At 45.5% G+C, this 15,424-nt stretch overlaps 1 protein-coding gene and 1 non-coding gene across 3 annotated transcripts in view; both read left to right on the top strand.

The window, feature by feature from the left end:
- LOC124594829 (ATP-binding cassette sub-family C member 4-like) overlaps positions 1 to 15,424 on the top strand; it is a 316,274-nt gene that overhangs the window by 105,862 nt on the left and 194,988 nt on the right. For both annotated transcript variants that reach the window (XM_047133276.1, XM_047133277.1), the window contains 5 exons: positions 2,159 to 2,363; positions 4,328 to 4,550; positions 10,476 to 10,632; positions 10,819 to 10,957; positions 11,340 to 11,450. In XM_047133276.1, coding sequence (XP_046989232.1) covers positions 2,159 to 2,363; positions 4,328 to 4,550; positions 10,476 to 10,632; positions 10,819 to 10,957; positions 11,340 to 11,450 — 835 coding nt within the window. The remainder of the gene's footprint in view (positions 1 to 2,158; positions 2,364 to 4,327; positions 4,551 to 10,475; positions 10,633 to 10,818; positions 10,958 to 11,339; positions 11,451 to 15,424) is intronic.
- Positions 1,597 to 1,671, top strand: Trnat-ugu. The gene has a single exon. It is a non-coding gene; the product is annotated as a tRNA-Thr (tRNA).

Here is a 15,424-nt window from a genome sequence, read left to right as displayed (position 1 = left end):
TCGCAGTGATCAATCTATCGCCGTTCACGCCTCTTAAATACCCTACCTGACCTGGCAACAACACTAAACACGAACAACACTAATGCACTCTGTTGGCTGTCCTACCTCCCACAGATAATTGCAGTTCCATTCCTTTACATGTCCGCCGATGATGAGTACATGTGCGATGTGACACTTTTTTTTTTTTTAATTTGTGGAATGTTTCTATGGGACCAAACTGCTGAGGTCATCGGTCCCTATGCTTTCACACTACTTAATCTAATTTAAACTAACTTACGCTAAGGACAACACACACACCCATGCCCGAGGGAGGACTCGAACCTCCGTGGGGGGAAGGGGGGGGGGAGCCGCGCGAACCGTGGCAAGGAGCCCCAGACCGCGCGGCTAGACCTCGCAGCGATGTGTCACTGACAGCCGACCGTGTCTTCTAGGTGCTTCACTTATTTTGGCAGATAGTGTATACTGATTGAACTGCATGACATGGGGATCCAAAAGAGTGGATTTAATTCATCTACTACAAACCTGTGCCGGCCTGAGTGGCCGTTCGGTTCTAGGCGCTACAGTCTGGAACCGCGTGACCGCTACGGTCGCAGGTTCGAATCCTGCCTCGGGCATGGATGTGTGTGATGTCCTTAGGTTGGTTAGGTTTACGTAGTTCTAAGTTCTAGGGGACTGATGACCACAGCAGTTAAGTCCCATAGTGCTCAGAGCCATTTGAACCATTTGAACAAACCTGTAACGTGGTAGTTTGTATTGCAGTCTTGACAACGACTGTGATAAGCCAGTTGCTTCACAATGCAAGTGCGCACAAATGTATTCAAAAGTAAGTTCAGCAGTGCTCTCGTACCAGGATTAGTTCATGGATACTGTCATACAGAAAATAAATTATCTCACTGGGAATAAGAGGAGGTTCCGACTTCCAGCAAATGTTAGTAACATTGGGGATAATTTCTGAAAAGGAAACCAAATACGAAATGTTGATACACACGAAGAAAACTGACAAAGTAAAAAGATAAATACGGAAAGAGAGCGACTGTTTCAAGCAATTTTATATCGTAGCACAAAGTTACGTTACATCAGAATGCACTTTTATTACACAAAAACTTACGTTGTAATGAACAACTGAAAAATCAGCAGGAGTCAAGAGGAATATTTGATACGAACTTTGACCGATGACGTAATGTTAATGGCTGTGCACACCAGAGTATGACTATACTCTGGTGTGCATATTCAAAGTTTTGTTGTCAACTGGCAAAGCCAACGAATGTGAAACTGAGAAGCCGGTTGTGGTGAAAGACTGATTTGTAGCTTTGCCCGAGTTGTAGGTTAGGTTGGAAGGTGACAGTTTTGTTTGTTGTGCGCTGGCGACGCCAACGAATGTGCAAAAAAAAGTGGTCACCGGCCATTTGACCATCTTCTTCTGTGCGGATGCAAACAGTGCCCGAACTCTTACGGGAATCGGCAGTAAAACCGCGAGTAATGAGTATGATGGGCAGGGGCACTATGAATATAGTGTGGGACAATGAGTTGCGAATGTGGGTCTCACGGGACGCGTGCCAGAGATAAGTCCCAGCAATCGCACTATCTATCCTCTGTGTACTCGATGGCTCAGCTGGATAGAGCGTCTGCCCTGTAAGCAGGAGATCCCGGGTTCGAGTCCCTGTCGAGGCGCACACATTTTCATCTGTCCCCGTTGACTTATATCAACGCCTGTACACATCTAAGGGTATTCATTTCATTGAAAAAAAACTTGTTTGTGGTGCCAGATGCATCTGTAGATTAGTCTGTTTCAAAAAAAATCGTCACATCTAGTCGCCATGTTGTTTACGCCATTCGTCGCATGTGGTTCAAATGGCTCTGAGCACTATGCGACTTAACTTCTGAGGTCATCAGTCACCAAGAACTTAGAACTAATTAAACCTAACTAACCTAAGGACAGCACACACATCCATGCCTGAGGCAGGGTTCGAACCTGCGACTGTAGCGGTCGCTCTCGTCGCATGTTTCTTACATCTCTGGACAAAGTCGACTACTGGTAGCAGATATCCCACTTCATTCAATCAACACAACGACAGCATAGCCGCAGCAGTAAAGTTAACACTTGTCAGTCCACATACCAGTGAGTGCCTGCTGAAGCGCGGGTCTGCTTCTCCGGCAGGATGGTGCAGCCGTTGCTGCTGGGCTACCTGCTGCAGTACTTCTCGACTCCGCGCACCATGTCGCGCGAGGAGGCGATGCTGTACGCCGCCGCCATCGTCATCGTCACGGCGATCAGCACCCTCACCGTCAACCACTTCATGCTGGGCGTCCTCTCGACCGGAATGCGCATGCGCGTAGCCTGCTGCTCTCTCGTCTACCGCAAGGTGAGTCCCACACGTGCCTCTGCCACGTCAGTCCACTGACGCCCGTGGATGCACAGGTTTACAGCGCTAACGTCAGCATGCTGAAGAATTTTAGAAGCCGCCTTACGCTCGCATATTACGGCCTTTCTGAACTTCGAAACTCTGTTTTCATATACACTACTGGCCATTAAAATTGCTACACCAAGAAGAAATGCAGATGATAAACGGGTATTCATTGGACAAATATATTATACTAGAACTGATATGTGATTACATTTCCACGCAATTTGGGTGCATACATCCTGAGAAATCAGTACCCAGAACAACCACTTCTGGCAGTAATAACGGCCTTGATACACCTAGGCATTGAGTCAAACAGAGCTTGGATGGCGTGTACAGGTACAGCTGCCCATGCAACTTCAACACGATACCGCAGTTCATCAAGAGTAGTGACCGGCATATTGTGAAGACCCAGTTGCTCGGCCACCATTGACCAGACGTTTTCAATTGGTGAGAGATCTGGAGAATGTGCTGGTCAGGGCAGCAGTCGAACATTTTCTGCGTCCAGAATGACCCATACACGACCTGCAACATGCGGTCGTGCATTATCCTGCTGAAATGTACAGTTTCGCAGGGATCGAATGGAGGGTAGAGTCACGGGTCGTAACACATCTGAAATGTAACGACCACTGTTCAAAGTGCCGTCAATGCGAACAAGAGGTGACCCAGACCAATGGCACCCCATACCATCACGCCGGGTGATACGCCAGTATGGCGATGGCGAATACACGCTTCCAATGTGCGTTCACCGCGATGTCGCCAAACACGGTTCCGACCATCATGATGCTGTAAACAGAACCTGGATTCATCCGAAAAAATGACGTTTTGCCATTCGTGCACCCAGGTTCGTCGTTGAGTACACCATCGCAAGCGCTCCTGTCTGTGATGCAGCGTCAAGGGTAGCCGCAGCCATGGTCTCCGAGATGATAGTCCATGCTGCTGCAAACGTCGTCGAACTGTTCGTGCAGATGGTTGTTGTCTTGCAAACGTCCCCATATGTTGACTCAGGGATCGAGACGTGGCTGCACGATCCGTTACAGCTATGCGGATAAGATGGCTGTCATCTCGACTGCTAGTGATACAAGGCCTTTGGGATCCAGCACGGCGTTCCGTATTACCCTCCTTAACCCACCGATTCCATATTCTGCTAACAGTCATTGGATCTCGACCAACGAGAACAGCAATGTCGCGATATGATAAACCGCAATCGCGATAGGCTACAATCAGACCTTTATCAAAGTCGGAAACGTGATGGTACGCATTTCTCCTCATTCCACGAGGCATCACAACAATGTTTCACCAGGGAACGCCGATCAACTGTTGTTTGTGTATGAGAAATCGGTTGGAAACTTCACTCATGTCAGCACGTTGTAGGTGTCGCCATCGGCGCCAACCTTGTGTAAATGCTGTTTGAGTTGTTTCGCAACATCTAAGATATCTACTTTTATGTCACTCATGCTAACAGCTGTTCTGGTTTCGAATTCTGGAATATTTACTTCATCTTCTTTCGTGAAGGAATTACGGAAAACTGTATTTAGTAAATCCGTTTTACTGTCATCATCTTCGGTAACATTTGCATCGCTATCGCGCAGTGACGATCATCAGACCCAGTTCTAAGCGGAACACATCACTGAAGGCAATTCTGCTGTAGTCACTGGCATTCCAGGTCGAATGTGCCCAGATCATTGAATTTTACTGTATGAATACCAGTTGGTGGCAAATTCGCATAACTCCTTCATAGAGTATTTTTTTCGTTTTTTTTCTTTTTTTGTCCTAGTGTGTATGGCTGTTGTTTTGCTCATTAGCAGCAATGCTTTATTAGTAACTGGAATAACAATTCTTTTTTAAACCTACCATTACTAGCAATAAGCTAAGGGGTTTTATTGAATAATCAGTAACTGAAGAAAACGCTCAATACATTTCAGTCCCTGCGGCTGACCCGCACAGCGCTGGGGGAGACGGCAGCTGGGCAAGTGGTGAATCTGCTGTCCAACGACGTGAGTAGGTTCGACATAGTGTCTGTCCTCATGCTCATCATGTGGTGCGCTCCAATCTGCGGCTGCGTCTGCGCCTACTTCCTCTACGCCACTATTGGGCCCTCGGCCTTCGTTGGAATTGGCCTGGTGCTCGTCATCGTACCTACACAAGGTGATGCCGCCATACGTCTATTGCTATATTTTCTTATTACTATATAGGTTTAACATATTGTCAATGGCCGTAGTAATAGATGAAGTACAATATCTGCATCGGGAGGCTATGCAGTCCACACAGATGAGACACAACATTACGACCGCTGCCCATCCTGAAACTGAATCCTGTCTGGTGCCGTTACACGTACGTGACTAGGTAAGGAAACTATGCTAGTGGAGCAGAGACGAGTGGGAATTTACTCTAGCCACGATGCAGGCCGCAAATGGGTAATCCACTGACATAGGCGATTTCGACAAAGGGCCAGACGCCTCGGAATGAGGATCTCGAAAACTGTGATGCTCGTCGGCTATTCACGTGCTACAGTAGTGAACATCTATGAAAAGTGGTAGCCAATGAAGTTTTGGACGCCCACACCTGACCAGGAAACTCGTATTCGGAAGGACGACGGTTCAATCCCGCGTCCGGCCAGTCTGATTTAGGTTTCCCTTAATCACTCCAGGTAAATGCCGGGATAGTTCCTTCGCAAGGGCACGGCCGACTTCATTCTCCGTCCTTCCCTAACCCGATGAGACCGATGACCTCGGTGTCTGGCCTCATCCCCCAAACAAGCCCCCCCCCCCCCCCCCGCCCCTCATCAGGAAACGTGAGGATCGAAAGCTTGCCTGCTCTATACAGTAGGATAGGCGGCGATCTGTGTCAGGTCTGACGACAGAGTACAGTGCTGGTGCAGACTCAGGTATTTCAGACCACACCGTTCAGCGGTGTGACCTGTGGCTCCACCACAGTTGCCATGCCATGTTGACCCAACGAGATCTTCAATTACGATATCAGCAGGTGCAGGATCATTAAGATAGGACCGTGGTGCAATGGCAAAGTTTCGCCTGGTCGAAAGAATCGCATTTCTTGTTAAACTAAGCCGATGTTCATGTTAGGATACGTCGTCGTCCAGGCGAAGACTGCTCGTATTCTGTACCGCGCCACGGACACTGGCTGCTGCGGACGGTATTATGGTAAGGAGGACATTCACCCCTGGATTTCAATAGGACCTATGGTGGTAATGGAAGGCACCGTGACAGCTGTGAAGTATGTGAATATTTTTCGGACCACCTGCATCTCTTCGTCTTTGATCTTTTCCCCAGCGGCCATGGCATCTAACAGGCAGAGAAATTATCACTGTCACTACAGTGATTTGAGGAGCATGAAAGTGATCTCAGGTTGCTGTCTTGGCAACCAATTGCCCTTGATCTGAATTCGGTGGATCAAATCTGAGACGTTATCGAGCGGCAGCCCCACGCTCACCTACAATTTACCACTAATTTACGGGAATTGCGTGACCTGTAAGTAGACATCTTGTTCCCCATCCCTCCGGAAACCTACCGAAGATTTCTCAAACCCGAGCCAGTCAGAATCGCTGCTGTGCTGCCTTCCGAAGGTGAATCAACACGCTTTGAAGCAGGTGCTTTTAATGCATAAAAAGTTCTCGGTTTACATGCCGCGTCAAAGTCGGATAAAATTCCAAGCTTCCGATGATTACCTCCATCACCATCAGCAGGGGTTAAAACCGACTGTCTTGAACCGGCAAGGCTCCCATTTTTATACTCACACGACAGCAAGTGATTGGCTGTATTACGTCATGGTGTCAACACGGAAATGGTGCTTACCGGGGTGGTGCCCTCTACGTCTATGGATTCTGTTTGCATTCTCTATCCCTCTATCCAGTGTTGCTTGCAGAGCCATCCCTCGCATCAGGCAGTAAAATGCAAGAAGTCTCCCTCTGTTGTTCTTTTTCTTTATAAAGTGCCCGCTTCCGCTCATTGCCGCGCGGGGTACCCGTGTGGTTTGAGGCGTCTTGTCACGATTCGCGCTGCTCCCCCCCCCCCCCCCCCCCCCCCGTCGGAGGTTCGAGTCCCCCCTCGGGCATGGGTGTGTGTGTGTGTTGTCCTTAGCGTAAGTTAGTTTAAGTTAGATTAAGTAGTGCGTCAGCCTAGGGACCGATGACCTCAGCAGCTTGGTCCCATAGTCCTTCCGTTCAAACAAAATGTTGTGCTTTCGCCAGCTCACGACTGTCACTTTTATCTCCATCGTCATTATCAGGGGCCAATATTCGAAAGCTCGGAATTTTTATCCAAATTTGACGCTGCAAGAGAACTATTTATGCAAGGAATCCACAGTGAAAAACTTTGTAGGCAGGTGGTCCTAATGTTTTGGCTCGTCAGTGTATTTTCATATTACTACTGTCTTTACCATTTTCATCTGCCACGTTAATATAGACAAAGTACCACATCTACGTCCAGAGAATATATAATCTATATTTGCACCTACTTGTACAGTATGTTAGTTAAATGTATAACCTTGGCTCAGATTCAACGTGAGGAAGCGCACATACGTTGTGTATTGTGTATTAAACTGGGGACCTAGAAATGACGGAGATGCTTCGTCCCGCCGTAGTCAGTGGTTCAAAACCCCACAACAGGCCACAGCAGTCCACCCACCCCACCGCCACCCCACACCGACGGTTATTATACGGTTCGGCCCCCAGTGGCCCCTCCTCCCTCACCCCAGGAACGTCTCATACCAGACAAGTGTAATCCGAAATGTTTGCGTGGTGAAGTAATTATGGTGTATGCATACGTGGAGACAGTGTTTGCGCAGTAATCGCCCACATAGTGTAACTCAGGCAGAATAAGAGGAACCAGACCCCATTTGCCGAGGTAGATGGAAAACCGTCTTAAAAACCATCCACAGGCAGGCAGCACACAGGACCTCGACACTAATCCGCCGGGCGGATTCGTGCCGTGGACCGACACGCCTTCTTGCTCGGGAAGCAGAGCGTTAGACCGCGCGGCTAGCTGGGCGGGCGCACATACGCTGATGCTGATGCTGATGCCGTTTGTTTGACTGTTCCGCGACGGGCGTTTCGAGTAGTTGTAGTAACAGGATCTGCTCTTTGTCGATACTTTCTCCATTCCATGCTGCACGGATCGTGCGAATGATTTCTTAGTACAACTTTCCATGGTATGCATGTTTCGTGCCTCTCCACAAAACCCATGCAGGATCATTTCAGTGGTAATATAGCTGATATAATGATTTGAGATAACACACCAAGCCGTCGTCTGAATAACTCACTAATTGTTAATTTCTAATGTGCTAGCCAACTATGGGCGATACATACAAAATGTTCATTACTTGTCTCCAATTTTTGTTCCTTCGAAAACCATACAGGATCTGTATTTATCCATTTCTAGACGTATTGATACTGTTTTGAGTGCCAACGGTTTTCATACACCGTATCAGGCATTGTAATGTGTTTTTTTGGTGTTTCCATATTTTTGTCCACCCCATGTAGGTAGCAAATGTTGCCTGCTGACCTACAGTAAGGACAGAAAATAATTTCTTAATAACGTTTGGGCAGTTTTAATGAGATTCCAAGCGATTTTGTGCAGCAGTTTACTATTGTAAATAATCCATAAATCCACAATTCATGTGAGGAATGGAACACCACTGAAGCAGAGGAAGTCGATTTCAGCTGTTAGAAAAATTACGAGCTGTATTTTATGGGATGCAAAATGTTTTTTGATGATCGATTACACTGCAAAGGGTACAATAATAACTGACCATTACTACTCAGTGCAGATTTCTTGCAACATAAATGGTTTTTGTTTTAAGTTAGAGGGGTGTCAGTTTATATTGAAGAATTCTTTAAGCCATTTGATTCCATTTCATCTACATCTACATCTACATAGTTACTCTGCAATTCACACTTAAGTGCCTGGTAGAGGGTTCATCGAACCATTTCCGTACTACTTCTCTACAATTCCACTCTCGAATGGCGCGTGGGAAAAAGGAACACTTAAATATTTCCGTTCGAGCTCTGATTTCTCTTATTTTACTATGATGATCATTTCTCCCTTCGTAGGTGGGTGTCAACAAAATATTTTCTCATTCGGAAGAGAAAGCTGGTGATTGAAATTTCGTAAATAGATCTCGGCGCAAAGTAAACCGCCTTTGTTTCAGTGACTGCCACCCCAACTCGCGTATCATATCAGTGACACTCTCACCCCTATTGCGCGATAACACGAAACGAGCCGCCCTTCATTGCACTTTTTCGATGTCCTCCGTCAATCCTACCTGGTAAGGATTCCACACCGCGCAGCAGTATTCCAGCAGATGACAGGCAAGTGTAATGTAGGCTGTCTCTTTAGTGGGTTTCTGGCATCTTCTAAGTGTCCTGCCAACAAAGCGCAGTCTTTGTTTCACCTTCCCCACAATATTGTCAATGTGGTGTTTCCAATTTAAGTTGCTCGTAATTGTAATTCTTAGGTATTTAGTCGAATTGAAAGCCCTCAGATTTGTGCGATTTATCGTATACCCAAAATTTATTGGGTTTCTTTTAATACCCATGTGGATGACCTCGCACTTTTCTTTGTTTAGCTTCCGCGCTTTCAACTGTTTGATACTTCTTTGTTACGTCGTGCTTGATTCAGTTATTCGGTTGTATAATTTTGCTAACTTTGACGTAAAAAATAATGTTTCTTCATTGCACACTCTGAGTATCGCATTTTACCTCTTCGTAATTGTCATTAACGCAGTTTCCCGAACTTGCATTCCGTAGATCTGTAGTACATCACGTAAAATATTTTCATATTGATGACCGATATTAATTTCACTTCTGCACGAAATGCCACTATGTCCCGTTTATTCCTCACACACTTCACACCATTTTGTAAGCTATTTACAGTGCGGCATAATTTCATACATAAACCTCATGCGTGATTTACTGCAACATTAAATCTTCTGTATCCGCTGCCGTAGCCGAGGTCGCTAACGTACGCTTGTGTAGTGACACTTGACTTGGAGGTAGGCTGCTTCGAATCCTGGTGGTGAATACATTTCCACTGCCAGTATTTGGCCTGCAAGGGGAGGAAAGTTGGTGACGTGAAGTTCCTGATCGATTTTTGCGTCAATATCCCGTATGAAATTCCACACATCTCCGCAATGTCTTAGGAAACGAGGGCATGCGGTGCTATTGATGGTGATCCGTCGGTCGTATGGGGACCTTAAGCTCTGCGGCCCTCTTGGTTGTACTGGAGAGAAGTGTGCCAGCCACCAGATCTTACTGTCTCCCTTCCCTTCATCCATAACAATGGTACAATGCGTGGAACGGTGATGCGGGATTCCTACATCTGCTCCCATACACTCTGACCATGAGTATGAGACTACTTTGACTCATGCGTGATTTACTGCAACATTAAATCTTCTGTATCCGCTGCCGTAGCCGAGGTCGCTAACGTACGCTTGTGTAGTGACACTTGACTTGGAGGTAGGCTGCTTCGAATCCTGGTGGTGAATACATTTCCACTGCCAGTATTTGGCCTGCAAGGGGAGGAAAGTTGGTGACGTGAAGTTCCTGATCGATTTTTGCGTCAATATCCCGTATGAAATTCCACACATCTCCGCAATGTCTTAGGAAACGAGGGCATGCGGTGCTATTGATGGTGATCCGTCGGTCGTATGGGGACCTTAAGCTCTGCGGCCCTCTTGGTTGTACTGGAGAGAAGTGTGCCAGCCACCAGATCTTACTGTCTCCCTTCCCTTCATCCATAACAATGGTACAATGCGTGGAACGGTGATGCGGGATTCCTACATCTGCTCCCATACACTCTGACCATGAGTATGAGACTACTTTGACTTTTATTTAATACTTTATGCAATGAGCTGCAAAACGCTGAAAGAACGGAGAGGGCAGTATGGATTCTGTTGTGTGCGTCTAAATCTCTTTCTGTTAATTTTGTGCATGAATGATTCTAGTAACAGCGTCAAAGTTTATCTGAACTAGAAATACGTCTCTGAAATATCACGTTAACAGTATTTTAAAGTTAATCTATCATGCGTTTAAAGTGTCACATTAAAATTACCTTCCAGCTTATCTGGGCACGCTGCAATCGAAATACCGCAGTCAGACGGCGCTAAAAACGGACAAGAGAGTCCGTCTTACGGATGAGATCATTTCCGGGATGCAAGTGATAAAGATGTACGCCTGGGAGAAACCTTTCGCTAAGCTAATTGAGCTGGCCAGAAAGTAAGTAACCGCTTACGCTCGTTATCTTAGTGTGAGTAAACTGCCAGTCATGCTTCTCACGACTGTCAAAACTCCAATAAAAATTGTCCTGAATAATGTAACATAAATGTTTGAAATCTCTCACGTTCATCGAGTACACTAGCCTGACATAACGGTGTAAACTGAAGAAGGGTGTTGTCTTTTCAGGCTCGAACTGAAAGTTATCATTAAGGCATCCTACATTCGTGGAATTTATATGTCATTCGGTCTGTGCACTACAAGACTCGCACTATGCTGCTCGCTGATTACATTTGTTCTAATAGGAAACGATCTTACAGCAGACAAGGTAAATCAAAATTATTTGCGTTAAATATAATTTAATGTTATAACATTTAAAACTTCTATCAAATATCCGTTCGTGATGACTGGGTGTTGTGTGATGTCCTTAGGCTAGTTAGGTTTAAGTAGTTCTAAGTTCTAGGTTAAGTAGTTCTAAGTTCTAGGGGACTGATGACCATAGCTGTTAAGTCCCATAGTGCTCAGAGCCATTTGAACAATTTTTTAAATATCCATAGTTACCCATTGTTCTCGTATTTTTCATTCATTAAGCTGCCCAAATCCTTATCTAGCTGTAGTACAGACTGTAAATTACAGATTCCTAACTGCAAAGAACGAGTTCTATTTTACATATTTGTCTAATTGGTACATATTTATCTAATCGGTTTCAGGTGTTCGTTGTACTGACTTACTTCAACGTTTTGGCACAGACAATGACCATGATTTTCGTTAGAGGCATAGCTGAAGTAGCCGAGGCGCTCGTTTCAATTGGGAGAATCGAAGTAAGTACATGATAATAAGTACTGTATGTGATGTTCTAGCTTAAAGTAGTAACATAAATTTCATCAGAAATGGCAAACCAAATAGCTACAAAAAACCAAAGGCCACGTTTTCGATACGTTTATTTTCATCATTTCACGACGCGAGGCACTACCACGATGACAGATGTTATATTATACTTATGTTATATTATACTTCTTATTTACTCATTAAAATGTGTGACAATGCCAGAAAGAAGGAAACAAAATTTCGATGACGTCGAGGTCGTTAAAGATGGACCAGAAGCTCAGTCGTTAAAAAAACGGTGTCAGACTGCGGTCCGAGAGCGGATATGTGAAAACTACGCCCAGTGAAATTTGCGCCCAACAGGATATCTGTAAAATTTACTCCCACTATTGGTGGAAACTACCTATCCACTACGTCACAGCCTACCTGCATCCCGAGTCGCCGCCCAACGGAAAAACTCACCAGGCCCGCGGTGGGGCGCTGCGCCGACCTGTCCGATCCGCGTCGATGCCGCCATGCAAATAGCCAGAAACGTAAAGCAAGCATCCTGCTGCCGGAAAAAGAGCAAGACCGCCACCAGTTGTGACATTACTCGTCAATATGCCCTCTTACATACGTACAGGGCACTAATTCTAGTTGTTTTAACATTTAAATTCTGCTTTACCTTCTTTAATGATGCATACTCAGTCCTAACATGAAAATTCTTTATGCTTTGGTCGCTTTAATTTTTTTGTTTTTGTTAATATATTTTATAAGTTTATATGTTATTGTTGTTTATATTGTGCAGTCGCCAACCTATATAGGGAAAAACGATCATCATAATAAAATAAGGAAAATCAGAGCTAGCACGGAAGAATATACACTCATGCTCACAAATTATGGATAATTGCAGAATGTGGTGCCACACAACGTGGCACTACACAAAACTGGCGCTAATAGAATAGGCACATGGGGAACACACACTACACAGATCTTTAAGTCAACGGTATTGGTGATAAGTTGGGAAAACACTCACGAAACACATGTCCTACAAAACACCACTGCTTCTTGCGCGTGTACCCCGACATCAATATGGGATATGATCGCCATGCACACGTACACAGGCCGCACAATGAGTTGGCATACTCTGGATCAGGTGGTCGAGCAGCTGCTGGGGTATAGCCTCCCATTCTTGCACCAGTGCCTGTCGGAGCTCCTGAAGTGTCGTAGGGGTTTGAAGACGTGCAGCGATACGTCAACCGAGAGCATCCCAGACGTGCTCGATGGGGTTTAGGTCTGGAGAACAGGCAGGCCATTCCATTCGGCTGATATCTTCTGTTTCAAGGTACTCCTCCACGATGGCAGCTCGATGGGGCCGTGTGTTATCATCCATCAGGAGGAAGGTGGGACCCACTGCACTCCTGAAAAGGCGGACACATACTGGTGCATACTGACCTGCTACAGTTCCTCTGTCAAACACATGCAGGGGTGTACGTGCACCAATCACAATCCCACCCCACGCCATAAAACCACGACCTCCATACAGGTTCCTTTCAAGGACATTAAGAGGTTGGTATCTGGTTCATGGTTCACGCCAGATGAAAACCCGGCGAGAAATACTGTTCGGACTATACCTGGACTCGTCTGTGACATGACCTGGGGCCACTGTTCCAATAATCATGTACTGTGTTCTTGACACCAGGCTTTACGGGCTCTCCTGTGACCAGCGGTTGGTGTAAAGCCCCTTGCAGGTCTCCAGGCGAGGAAACCATGTCTGTTCAGTCGTCTGTAGGCTGTATGTCTGGAGACAACTGCTCCAGTGGCTGCGGTAAGGTCCCGTGCAAGGCTACCTGCAGTACACCGTGACTGTCTGTGGGCACTGATGGTGAGATATCGGTCTTCTTGTGGTGTTGTACACTGTGGAGGTCCCGTACTGTAGCGCCTGGACACGTTTCCTGTCTGCTGGAATCGTTTCATAATCTTGAGATCACACTTTGAGGAACACGGTGGGCCCATGCTACGACCTGCTGTATTTGACCAGCCTCCAGTCGCCCTAGTATTCTACCCCTCATAACGTCATCAATATGTGTTCTTTGAGCCATTTTCAATAGTCACCATTAGCACGTCTGAAAACGTCTGCACACTTACTCTGACATGCACCAACACACCTCTGCGTGTGTGGACTGCTGACAGCGCCACCGTGCGACGACCGGAGGTCAAATGCCCGCATGGTCATACCCCGAGATGATTTAAACCCGGAAACCGCCCACTAGTGCGTTGTTTCATCATGTGTCAGCATTATCCTTAATTTATGAGCATGAGTGTAGCTGTTCGTTATTTTCCGCGCTGTTCGAGAGTGGAATAATAGAAAATTATTGTGAAGGTGGTTCGACGAACCCTTTGTCAGGCACTTAAGTGTGACTTGCAGAGTATCCATGCAGACGTAGATGTAGACGGTACTTAAGTTGGTTTGTGATAAATACTCTTCCCTTTTAAAGTGTGTCTATCTTACTTAAAGTACAATTTTATAGCGCTCATGCATCTTCCGCTTAGCGCATGATTATCCAGGAGTACTGCTCCTATTTAATTCCTGCACCACAGCAAAGATGAGTGATATAGATATTAGTGTCAGTGATGTTGATTAACAGCTGAAATCTCTAAAACTGGACAAAGTTTCAGAATGCTATGCAATCCCAATCAGATTCTACATCAAATTTACAGCTGAGCCAGCCCCTCCTCCAACCATAATCTGCGGTAGATCCCTCGAACAGAAAACCGTACCAGATAGTTGAAAGAAAGCACATGTCGTACCCAACTACAAGAATGGTGCCAGAACCGAACCATCCAGTATCCTGAACATCCGTTCGCTGCAGAATCTTAAAAAAAAAAACATATTTTGAGCTCAAAAGCTTTGAGGTATCTCGAAAAGAATGACCTCCTCCGTGCTAACAAGCGTCCATTGGGAAAACGTCGATTATGTGAAACACAGCTCGCAGTTTTAAAACATGACTTCTTGAAAGCCACAGATCAAGATAGTCAAGCTGATGCAGTACTTCTTGATTCCTGACAACTATTTGGTTCAGTACCATATTTACGCTTATTATTGTAAGTATGATCGTATCAAGCGAAATTTATGAGTGGATTGACGATCTTTTGGTAGGGAGGACACAGCGTGTCATCGACAGACCTAGACGTAACATGGAATGTGCCACAGAGATGTGTGTTGGGACCCTCGCTGTTCACGTTGTAGATTAATGACCTTGCAGACAGTGTAAGTAGTAACCAGGGACGTTTCCCATAGTATATAGTTATGTACGAGTATAATAAGGACTACATTTACATCTGCATCTACATGGAAACTCCGCAATCACACTTAAGTGCATTGCAGAGAATTCATCGTAACACCTTCACAATAATTATGTATTTTCCATTCTCGAACAGGGCGCGGAAAAAACGAACACCTATATCTTTCCATGCGAGCTCTGATTTTCATCATTTTATGACACTGATCGTTTCTCTGTATGTAGGTCGGCATCAACAAAATATTTTCGTATTCGGAGGAAAAAGTTGGTGATACAAATTTCGTGAGAAGATCCCGCCGCAACGAGAAACGCCTTTGTTTTAATGATGTCCACCCCTAATCGTGTATCATGTCGGTGACACTCTCTCCCCTATTTTTCGAAAATACAAACGTGCAGCCCTTCTTTGAACTTTTTCGATTACTCCGTTAACACTATCTGGTAATGGTCCCACACCGTGCAGCAGTATTCCAAAAGAGGACGGACAAGCTTAGTGTAAGCAGTCCCTTTAGTAGATCTATTGCATGTTCTAAGTGTTCTGACAATAACACGCAATCTTTGTTTCGCCTTCTCCACAACACTATCCATGCTTTTTTTGTCATTTAAGTTGTTCGTAATTGTAATTCTTAGATACTTAGTTGAATTGAAGGCCTTTAGATTTGCTTGATTTATCGTGTAATCGAATTTTAACG

Source organism: Schistocerca americana, chromosome 2, assembly GCF_021461395.2.
Source record: "Schistocerca americana isolate TAMUIC-IGC-003095 chromosome 2, iqSchAmer2.1, whole genome shotgun sequence".
NCBI classification, from domain to species: Eukaryota; Metazoa; Arthropoda; class Insecta; order Orthoptera; family Acrididae; genus Schistocerca; species Schistocerca americana.
Note: the sequence above shows the minus strand (reverse complement) of the source record. Positions and strands in the feature narration are given on the sequence as shown.